Source organism: Labeo rohita, chromosome 23 (assembly GCF_022985175.1).
Source record: "Labeo rohita strain BAU-BD-2019 chromosome 23, IGBB_LRoh.1.0, whole genome shotgun sequence".
NCBI classification, from domain to species: domain Eukaryota; kingdom Metazoa; phylum Chordata; class Actinopteri; order Cypriniformes; family Cyprinidae; genus Labeo; species Labeo rohita.
Window position 1 is genome coordinate 25,638,702 of NC_066891.1, and position 11,503 is coordinate 25,650,204.

Below are 11,503 nucleotides of genomic sequence, written 5' to 3' on the forward strand. Positions count from 1 at the left end.
TATCTATATATCTATATATCTGACTGATATTGGCTGGTAACCAGTGTGGTCCCTATATATTATACATCCCTATTTTTAACAAAATGAGTAGTGATAACACTTATTCAGGTGTACTTGAACACTAAAGTTTCAAATGGTTATCTGAATGCTTGACAGACGTATTGCACACATCTTTTAATGTCTGTTGTTTAAACCGCAACACATTTTATTCCACATAGGTGATCATATTCTTGGCATAGAGAATGGACCTGATACTTCAGACCTGTCTGGAGGTGACCGAAGATCTGCGCTGTCTGTAATGACGGTTAAAGCGCTGCAAGCGGTTGTAAGCGGTTCTGTGGAAGGGACGACCGCACATGTGTCTGAAACCCTTATCGCCATGCCAACAAAAAAGCCACGGAAGCCTAAAACCCCAAAGACGACAGTTGCTACTGATGAAAGTAAATGCACTGCTCATCACTATCATGCTAGCATAGCTTATCGTTTACAGATTAATTTTTTTTTCTTTTTAAACGCTACTCATTATTTTTTTAATAAATCAAATGTACAAAAGTTAATGCTGTCTTCATTGACTTAATTGTTTTCAGTTGGCTCTCCTGATTCCAAGATCAAGAAGCGAAAGTTGACACCTGACGGCCCGAAGCAAGAGAAAGTTAGGAGGAGAAAGAAAACAGAGGATAATTCACAGACCGCAGTGAAGAAAAGGAAAATCTCTAAAGAGGCAAAGGAACAGGAGGGCGTCCCAACTGATACCTCAACTCCTTCAAATGCTCTGCCTCACCTTCCAATTGATCCAATGACCTTTGTCCAAGTCTCAAGCCTGACCAATACTGACAGCCCCATGGTCCAGCCCAAGAAGATCTGGAAGCGTAAGATAAAAGAAGGTGTGAATGAGGCAAAGCCTCCCAAACCAGCCAAAGAGTTCCCTGAAGGAAAAACTGAAGAAGATGATGATGATAACAGCTCCGCAGCGGGTATCTACATGTTTGAAATTTGTTCTTTGTTCTTTGTTCTTTAGTGTTCAACCTCTTTTGTATGCATACTTCTGGCACTTACGATTCAGATAGATTAAGGTGTAGTTTGTGTGTCACAGGTGATACCCCAAGGCGTCGGATTGCAACTGAAGAGCAAGTCCAATTTCCTTTGCAGCATGGGTGAGCAGTGTGTTATCTAAAGTATCAATAACCAGGTCTTGATGCTTTTTTCCAAAGCAGCCCATGTGCTCCTAATTTGAAAAAAGTAAATTTAAAATTTTGAATTTAATTATTGGCGCAAATGATGCGAAATGCCCCACGCTTTTGCGTGAACGTGTGATATTTGCGTCAAGTGGAATATTCGCATGACATTCTCGCACAAGCCAATAAGCGAAGGTTGTATCAGGAAATAGAGAGCATTATTGTAGCCTGAAGTTTATGATATAGGTATCTGGAGCATAGAAAATAATTAAAATCAGTTGTAGTGGTAGTTGTATTTTATTAGCATGGCTACAGAGATGCTGCTATTAATAAAGTCTACTATGGTCGATCGTGTGTTGTTATTCGTGAAAAACATCTCGTGAGTAATCTAGAGCGAGTATCATGATGTGCACTTTCGCTTTGCATATGGTGTGAACAGACCATTGAGCGTGCAATAAAAACTGGTCAAAGTCGTCATTCATTTTTCCAATTTAAAAAAATATTTATTTAAATGCATCATTTTGAGTACACTAGGTTTTTAAATATTTCTGCTTCGAACTGTATGTATTTAATAATTATGGAATTATTTGCATTTGAAAGATTGAACTTAAAACAAGATACAGTTTGTGCAACCAAAAAAGCGATAACCAAAATAAACGTTCAAATGTTGCATAATGCAGGTTTGTTAATTATAAACAAGCCCAAAATACACCAGGACTCTTATTTTTAGGGAGGATTAAATATATACTCTTACAACCATTTGAAACGTTTAATATAAACACCACGAATCATAATTCATGAGTAGTACTCACTAGTGTTTTTATTTTATTTTTTATTTTTCGAGGGCGGGGACATAAATGTGCCTTATTGATTGTGAACTGCTCTAAAAACAGAGTCTGTAGAATGTGCAACAGTGCTGCATTTTTACTCTGAAACGTGCAGGGCTTGAATATAATAAAATACTTTTAATAATTTTAGAAGTAATCTTAGATCTAATTATATTTTAGAGTTTGCACACATGTATTATGAAGCTTGCACTGTCTAGTCCTGATAACAGATTAAAATTTACAATTGGAGTTATATTAAAAAATGGCTTTTCCAAGTTTTATAATGGCAGTGAATGGGTGTTGAAATTTTGAAGTCTAATAAAGCGTGTCCATCCATTATAAAAAGTGCTCCACATAGCTCTGGGAGGTTAATAAAGGCCTTCTGAAGTGAATGATGCGTTTGTGTAAGAAAAATATCCTTGTTTAAAACCGTTTAAAACTCTAGCTTTCACTAACTGTCGTACTTGCGTTCATGGGAGAGTGACGTTCCAGTGGATGACGTATGATGTAGTGTAAACTCCGGTGAGAAGTGGCGAACGCAGAAGCACAAAGGAGAGAGAAGAACAAAACAAGACACTTTGCAAATTAGAAGTACAAAACAAGGATTTGTAAAGAAAAATGTTGGGGGATTTTGATGAAAGCCAAGAGGAGACTGGTTTTCCTTTGCTGTAAACAAAATTTGGTTGTCACGAGACTAGCATATTCTCACTGGAGCTTGTGCTACGCCTACGTCTTGCGTCGTCCGCTGGAACGCCACTCTCGTGAATATGTGCACAACAGTTAGCGGAATCTAGAAATTACGGTTTATAAAATTTTAAATATGGATATTTTTCTTACACAAAATCATCAATTTACTCCAGAAGGCCTTTCACTTTCTATGATGGATGGATGCACTTTGTTGGGCTTCAAAATCTCAACACCCATTCACTGTCACTATAAAGCATGGAAGAGCCAGGACATTTTTTTAATATATATAAATCCGATTATATTCATCTGAAAGCAGAAAGTCACATGCACCTAGAATGGCTTGAGGGTGAATAAATCATGGGGTAATTTTCATTTTTGGGTGAACTATACCTTTAAGGGATGCAGCTAATAAGCAGCTAGTCAATAGTGAATAGTATTTCCTAATCTAAAATGTTAGAATTATCCAGTCTTATCCTATTATTGTTATTGCAGTCCTGTTTTACATGCTGTGTTTCATAAATGCTAGCTGGAGGCGAGAGATTCGAGTCCGGAGGCTAGAGGACCGCCTGAAAGGAGAGACGTGGTACTATAGCCCCTGCGGCCGGAGAATGAAGCAATTCCCTGAGGTCATCAAGGTGAGATCCGTCATACTTGCACACTAAATGATTACCCACAATACCACTGCAGCCTAATCTGCATGTGCGATTAAAAAGGCTTCTGTTTTCATCCAGTTGCTTTTGTCTCTCTTACATTCTTCAGTATCTGAAGAGGCATCAGGATGCCCTCCAGGGTGTTTCGAGAGAGCACTTCAGCTTCAGTCCACGGATGCCAGTGGGCGATTTCTATGAGGAGCGGGAAACCCCTGAGGTGTGTGTTAAGATGTCTACAGGTGCCGCAGGCAAACATGTGGTTTGTGGATTGTTGCAGGACGTGCCATCACTCTTTAATTTGTTACAGGGTATGAAATGGTTCCTCCTTGCCAATGAGGAAGTGCCCTCCATGATCATGGCTATAACAGGCAGACGTGGTCGTCCACCAAATCCAGACAAAGAGCCTCGTTCCCGTGGCCGCCGAGCCAGAGGAGCCCAAGGTAGACGGCCAGGCCCTCCCAAGCCTAAGATGGAGGATCTGCTCAGCAAAGTGGACGCAAGGCTGCTGAAGAGACTGGAGGCAAAGGGTGAGTGTGAATATTTAGATCATTCCTTAACCGGCGAACCTGTCAGGTGAGGTGTAGAGCAAGATGCAAACTATCATCATTGATTTCTGGAGCAACACAACCTCAGAATGCTATGGGTGAATTGTCTGATTAATGAAAATGTACTTGTAGCTTTTTTTGTGAAATATAATGAGCATCTTAACTCAGATGTTCATTGTTTTACAGAGGAACTCACAGAGGAAGAAAAAGAAAAATTGGTCAAGATCAAGAAGAAAATGAAGAGAAAGGTGAGCTGACATTATATTATTATTTACTACCACGAGTCTGTTTGGGAACCAACTGATCATCTGATTTTTGTCATGCAGGCGAGACTGAAAAGAAAGGAGGATGCAAAGATTAAAAAGATCCGACAGGAGAAACGGAAAGCCAAAGTAAGAAACTTTACTCAAATATCTACATAACTCAGAGTAGTTCACTTCCAGAACAAAATTTTTCAGACAATTTACTCACCCCTTGTCATCCAGGATGTTTATGTCTTTCTTTCTTTAGTCGCAAAGAATTTTTTTTTTTTGAGGAAAATATTTCAGGATTTTTCTCCATATAATGGACTCTCTCCCTGAACTCTGTGTATTCTGACTTTATTTTTTAAAAAAAATGACAATTTATTTAATTTTTAACCTCAAATGCTCATCTTGTCTAGCTCTGTGTGAACTCTGTGTTCCGAATCAGTACGGTTAGGGTATGTCAAAAATCTAATTTTCTTCTTCAACTTTAAAATCATCCTACATCGCTGCAGAAGTACAGACTCTGTGTTTACAAAGTGAACGTGCAAAGATCAAATGCCCTTTACAAAGAAAAGGTAAAACAGTGATGTAGGATGATTTTGAGGTTGGAGGAGAAAATGAGATGGGAGTTTTTAGACGTACACTAACTGTCATGAACCGGAAAGCAGTTCACATTTTTGTTCTGAAAGTGGACTTCTCTTTTAATGACAGGGTTTATGGTTACAAAAACCTGGAAATATCAGGAAAATCATGTATTTCAAAACAGTTTTGATGGTAGGAAAATTTTGAATGATAGTAAAATCTATATGGCACCTGTTGAAGTTTTTCAAAGGACACTTTTTTTTTTTTTTTTTGATAATAACTTTAAATAGTGTTTCAATTTTTTTTATAGTTATGCTTGCATCTAAAACCAGAGGGCACCCACTACAGGGCCTTTTTTCATTAGAGGTTCAAGCGTGAGGCCTGGAATACATGAATGACCTCAATCTTTGGTCAAATTAACAAATTAGGGAGTTTGACCCCTTGGTGGTGCTATAACAGGATAAATATTGCTGTAACGGTGCACACGTTAGTTAGACTAACTTTAAATTTGGCATGCAGTGTCTTTGTCCAAGGTGCTACCATTATCTATGAGAACAATGGCGCAACTCGAAAAAAGTGGCCGCCATCAGCCAATCAGCTTTGAGTACCTGTTAAATGTGGTTAATGAAGGCTGATCGAAACGCTCGATGGGCCTGTTTGAGAAATTTGAACAAAATCAGCCACTGGTACAGACCATCTTCAGATGGTCCTAACAAAAAGTTATTAAAAGCTTTCTGATAGACCCAATTCGACGAAGAGCTTGTCAAAGTGGACAAAAGGCTACATCTCCTCAACACTTTATCATCATACTAAAACCAAACTCGAAGTTTATGACAACCATGTCCTGAGGTTTCCTGCACAGTTTCAGAGCTGCGCCACTTAGTGGAGAGGAGACATGAAAAAGACAAAATGGATCTAAGGCTGCACTCAAAAAATTGCTCCACTCTTATGGTATATATTACAACTATGAATAAAATTGCCTTCAACGTGCCACATGTTGTTGCTAAATACTTAAAATAATAGCTTGTCCAGTGAGCTTAATTAAATTAAGTACATACTATTTACACGCAATTAGTTCAGATCCATAAGAAGACTCAGTCGAGTTCAAATATATAATGAAATAATATTTCTAGTGATTTCTTTTTTGTGTAAAATGTCTATAATTGCTCAAAGGTCTTAAAATACTTGAACCCTGGGAATTGCTGTTGCACCTGTATTTTTTTTTATAACACAAGGTTAAAAAAATGCAAGCCGAAATCATATTTCTCATTTTAGTTTGTTCCCCTAACAACTGTAATTTTTATTTTAGAACATAAAGATTTTATTTAAGAACCTAAAGTTCTAAAGACTTTTGATAACCTGGAATTTTAGAAACTGTCTTTTTTTTTTTTTTTTTTTTTTTTTTCCTTTGGAATTTTAATACATTGAGTAATTTCATCATAAGTTTTTGTTATTAATATATTTTTACATATGTATAAACATTTTGTCAAGCTTAGAAACATTTTACTGGGTAGAAATGGCTATTTGTAAGTTAAAAAAAAAACTGTAATGCTGAACTAAGTCATGTAAATTCATTGGTTATAAAAAGTGTAAACCATGAAGAAAACCGGGAATTATTAAGTTATTTTTAGTATTAAATTATATTGTTTTAATTATAATTATTTTAATTATTTTTAGAATTTTACACACTTAGTTTGTGTAAATTTTGTTTTAAAATGAGCAGCTTTGTCATTATAACAGGTATCAAATATTTTGGTCTTTAAATATTCTCTTGGGGATCATGGGGTCAAAAGATAAGTGGAAAAGTCATCAAAAGGGTCTGAAGGTGTAATAATGTTATTTACAGGCCCACTCTAGTCTTCCCATTTATTTGGCTACTCAATTTTAGTCTAATAGCTGTGATTGTTTTCTTTTGTGATTTAAGCAGCTGGAGAAAGCCAAAGAGCAAGAACAGTATGATGGAAATCAGTCTCAAACTCAGATCCAGTCATCTGAAAGCCCTCTCGCAGCCGCAGAGGGGCCCAAGAAGCCTGGCCGCAGGAGGAAGATCGCAGTAGCACCAGCAGCAGAGCCGTTGGACCTGGAAAAGGCCAGTCCCATCAAGAAAGTGGCCCGGGCCCGCAGCAAAGCCAAGGCTCTGGCCAAAGCCCAGGCTCAAGCGGAGGCCGAAGCGCAGGCTGCGTTGGCGGCGAAGAGGCAGGCGGAGCGGAGAGCGCAGGCTCAGAGACGAATGGAGGAGAGGAAGAGACAGATGATGATCTTAGAGGAGATGAAGAAGCCTGCAGAGGATATGTGTCTCCCCGACCACACGGTGAGCGTGATGTGCTAAAGGTTTTACATGTGAAGCCACACTGCTTTCTGTGAATTCGTTGGGTTTATTTTTCCAATTTAAGTACTGAATCACCAAAGCAGTGTTATTAACCCAAGCAATGAGTGCTATTGTTTAACACAATGACCTAATCAGATGTAACATGACACATTTCCTGAATCATGTGATTTGTCTTCCCACACTAAAAGAGACGTTGTGTGACACGATTACACCCGAAGGATCTGAAGGCCACTAAAGACTAAAGTATACTTCGGTTTTGACTCAAGATACTTAGTGTGTGCATACAGCTGAACAGCTGAAAAATACAAACATAAAACACTGGAATTTTCAAAGTATACTATGTTTAATGGTGCTTGACTATTATAGTAGCTTTTCAATATGCTAGCGCTCTTCTGCTTTGCTGTGTGTACTGTATGTAGCAGGAGTGTATTTTTGGGTAACACTGTTTTTTAAGGTGTCCTTGTTACACATGGCACATGTACTTACCATTATAATAACAGTTAATTATGCATAATTACATGCAAGTAACCCAAACCCTAATACTAACCCTTACCATATAGTAAGTACATGTAGTTAGTTAATATGACTCGGTACTTAAATGTATAATTACACTGTAACAAGGACACCTTAAAATTAAAGTCTAACCATATTTTCTGTAATTGTTTTCAGTATTTCAGTGTTTTCAATCATATACAGTACCATTTTTATGTTTTTTTACTTTTGTTTATCAAACTTTTGATGTTTTTAGTCTCTTCTCACAAAGCCTGCATTTGTTTGATCCAAAGTATAGCAAAAACAGTAAAATTTTGAAATATGTTTACTTTTTAAAATAACTGGTTTCTATTTTAATATATTTTAAAATGTAATTTATTCCTTTAATTTTTTTAACATCATTACTCCAGTCACATGATCGTTCAGAAATCATTTTAATATTCTGATTTGCTGCTCAAAAACATTTATTATGTTGAAAACAGCAGAGTAGAATTTTTTTCTGGTTTCTTTGATAAATAGAAAGTTCATAAGAATAGCATTTATTTGAAATAGAAACGCTGTAAATGTCTTTATCATCACGTACGATCAATTTAAAGCATCCTTGCTAAATAAAAGCTTTAATTGCTATAATTTCTTTCCCAAAAATTATACTGACTCCAAGCTTTTGAGTGGTATAATGTTACAAAAGCTTTTTATTTCAGAAAAATGCTGATCTTTGGATCTTTCTATTAATCAAAGAATCCTTAACAAAAGGTTCTCAACTGTTTTAAATATTAATAATAATAATAATACATGTTTCTTGAACAGCAAATCAGCACATTAGAATGATTTCTGAAGGATCATGTGACACTGAAGCCTGAAGTAATGATGCTGAAAATTCAGCTTTGATCACAGGAATAAATTACATTTTAAAATTTATTCAAATAAAAAAGACGATGATGGGGGCCAGATGCGTGGGGGTGAGGAGGGTTAAAAAGCCCCCAAAGTAGCACAGTGACCATGTCCCATATCAAAACTCAAAATGTTTCATTTCCGTGCCTAAAATGTATATTTTAAAGTCTCCCTTGTGCAGATTGATCATAAACACAGCTGAAAGGCTTCCTACCAGTGGCCATCACAAAACTTAACATCTTGCAGAGTTTTATCACAGGTAGAATGCATGAATGCAAAAAATGTGCCAACCCTGCATCCAACACAGGCTGCAGGAATCAGATATAGCTGATCATGAGTCTAACAAAGAGTAAGGAGAGATGACTGACAAATCATGCTGAAGGATTAGCCGCTCAGCAGATAATGTGCTCTTATCTGATCTTGTAAGATGTGCCTTTATACAGAGTGCATGTCATTGCGAAATTGAAAGTGAAAGTGAATAGCTGCTCATTCAAAAGAGCTTTAAATAATCCACATACAGTATTAGAATGACTGCGTTAGCAGGCGGTAAAGACCCGGAAATCAGCGGGACCAAGAAAACAGTCCCGCGTAGGGCTTTAATACTAAAACGCACACAATGAATGGTGACTGTAGAAAGCAAAAGCCTAATCCCGGACATTTTGGGTGATTTAGAAATCCTGGCTGGATGCATTTTTTTTTTTTTAGGTTCAAAAAAAGGATATGTCTGGAGAAAATAGGACGTATGGTCACCCTAGATCAAATGAATGCAGGCTTGGTGAGCAGAAGAGACTTCTTTAAAGAAAAAAACATTGAAAATCTTACTGTTCAAAAGCTTTTGGCTGGTGGTGCACATCGGCTCCCATAGAAATGAGTTGAAAGTCTCCACTCTGCTCCTCTCACTCCACATCAGTAGACACATGCCATAATACATACTGTAAATACTTGGTGATAATTTCATTTGCAGAACTTAACCTACTACGTTTTTCTGAGTGTGTCACTTAATGTTGTTGGTTGTCTCATCTGGGATGTTTTTTTTCCCCATTGCTCATTTTGTCATCTATCTCCCCCCTGTAGCCCCTCCCACAATTGACACGGATTCCAGGACTGGTGCTTTCGGGTTTGGCCTTCTCCAACTGTTTAAGGGTGGTTGAGTTCCTCCATGGTTACGGAAAGATTCTGGGGCTCCAGGTGCCCAAGGACATTCCCAGCCTGAGCACCCTGCAGGAAGGGCTCCTCGGCATGGAGAAGAGCCAAGGCGAGCTCCTGGATCTGCTCATCAAACTGGTGGAGGCAGCTCTGCACGATCCTGGACTGCCCTCATATTACCAGGTTTGCCTTTTGACTGATATCACTGTATCGAGTTGTTTTCTATTTATAACAGTGTCTAAAACTCATACGTTGCTATCTAAAGCATAAAACATTATTTAAAGCTAAAATAACTAAACATTAATGGAAATCAGCCTTAAAACCAACAAAAAACAGCATCCACAACATATTAAACTTAAGTATTTTGAAGTATTTTTTTTCTATTCTAACATTAAATATACAGTGGGAAATTATGTAGGTTTAATGAAGGTTGGTTTGTTTCTCTTTCTTGTTTCAGTCTGTGAAGATCCTGGGAGAGAAGCTGGTGGATCTGGAGCTGAACCACAGCACTGTATCCGAGGTGCTGCGGATCTTTCTGGAAGCCCATGGCTTTGATTTGGAGGTGTGTAACAGTCTCCGTACAAAGAGCTTCCAGACCCTTAAACCTGACGTCAAAGCCTCCATACTGGCCTTCCTGGTGGAGGAGCTCAACGCCAGCAACATAATCACCAGGTCAGCAGGAATGCAAATCATATCATCATCATAATTTTAAAAGAGTTCTGTAGATCTGCATATGCAAACATCATTTTCATTTTCCAACCGTTCTGTTTCTGCAGGGAGATTGATAACACGCTAGAGAACATGGCAACCTACAGGAAAAACAAGTGGATTATAGAAGGCAAACTACGCAAGTAAGACCCTTGCTTTTTATCCTGGCTTTTGGTAACGCTTTAGTTTAGGGACCAGTTCTCACTTTTATCTAGTTGCTTATTAGCATGCATATAACTATCTTATTGGTTTTGTTCTGCAGGGTCATATTTTAGATCACTTAGATACCTAAACTTAACAACCCACTAAGTAACTATAAATAAATTCAGTGCACACAGACTGAAGTTTAAGTCTTTGGTTCTTTTAATTGTGATGATTTTGCCTCACATTTAACAAAAACCCATCAATTCACTATCTCAACAAATTAGACTATGGTGACATGGCAATCAGCTAATCAACTCAGAACACCTGCAAAGGTTTCCTGAGCCTTCAAAATGGTCTCTCAGTTTGGTTCACTAGGCGACACAATCATGGGGAAGACTGCTGATCTGACAGTTGTCCAGAAGACAATCATTGACACCCTTCACAAGGAGGGTAAGCCACAAACATTCACTGCCAAAGAAGCTGGCTGTTCACAGAGTGCTGTATCCAAGCATGTTAACAGAAAGCTGAGTGGAAGAAAAAGATGCGCAACCAACCGGGAGAACCACAGCCTTGAGAGGCTTGTCAAGCAAAATCAATTCAAGAATGGACTGTGGCTGGGGTCAAGGCATCAAGAGCCACCACACACAGATGTGTCAAGGAATTTGGCTCAAGTTGTCGTATTCCTCTTGTTAAGCCACTCCTGAACCACAGACAATGTCAGAGGCGTCTTACCTGGGCTAAGGAGAAGAAGAAATGGACTGTTGCCCAGTGGTCCAAAGTCCTCTTTTCAGATGAGAGCAAGTTTTGTATTTCATTTGGAAACCAAGGTCCTAGAGTCTGGAGGAAGGGTGGAGAAGCTCATAGTTGAGTCCAGTGTTGAGTTTCCACAGTCTGTGGTGATTTGGGGTGCAATGTCATCTGCTGGTGTTGGTCCACTGTGTTTTTTGAAAACCAAAGTCACTGCACTCGTTTACCAAGAAATTTTAGAGCACTTCATGCTTCCTTCTGCTGACCAGCTTTTTAAAGATGCTGATTTCATTTTCCAGCAGGATTTGGCACCTGCCCACACTGCCAAAAGCACC

At 38.3% G+C, this 11,503-nt stretch overlaps 1 protein-coding gene across 3 annotated transcripts in view; it reads left to right on the forward strand.

Annotated features, from left to right (window-relative positions):
- baz2a (bromodomain adjacent to zinc finger domain, 2A) overlaps nt 1-11,503 on the forward strand; it is a 40,777-nt gene that overhangs the window by 13,098 nt on the left and 16,176 nt on the right. For 2 of the 3 annotated variants that reach the window (XM_051096228.1, XM_051096229.1), the window contains exons 5-16: nt 219-440; nt 588-974; nt 1,094-1,154; nt 3,216-3,324; nt 3,449-3,556; nt 3,647-3,866; nt 4,071-4,132; nt 4,211-4,276; nt 6,636-7,022; nt 9,498-9,752; nt 10,027-10,241; nt 10,346-10,420. In XM_051096228.1, coding sequence (XP_050952185.1) covers nt 219-440; nt 588-974; nt 1,094-1,154; nt 3,216-3,324; nt 3,449-3,556; nt 3,647-3,866; nt 4,071-4,132; nt 4,211-4,276; nt 6,636-7,022; nt 9,498-9,752; nt 10,027-10,241; nt 10,346-10,420 — 2,167 coding nt within the window. The remainder of the gene's footprint in view (nt 1-218; nt 441-587; nt 975-1,093; nt 1,155-3,215; nt 3,325-3,448; nt 3,557-3,646; nt 3,867-4,070; nt 4,133-4,210; nt 4,277-6,635; nt 7,023-9,497; nt 9,753-10,026; nt 10,242-10,345; nt 10,421-11,503) is intronic. The other variant, XM_051096230.1, reaches the window with a different exon arrangement.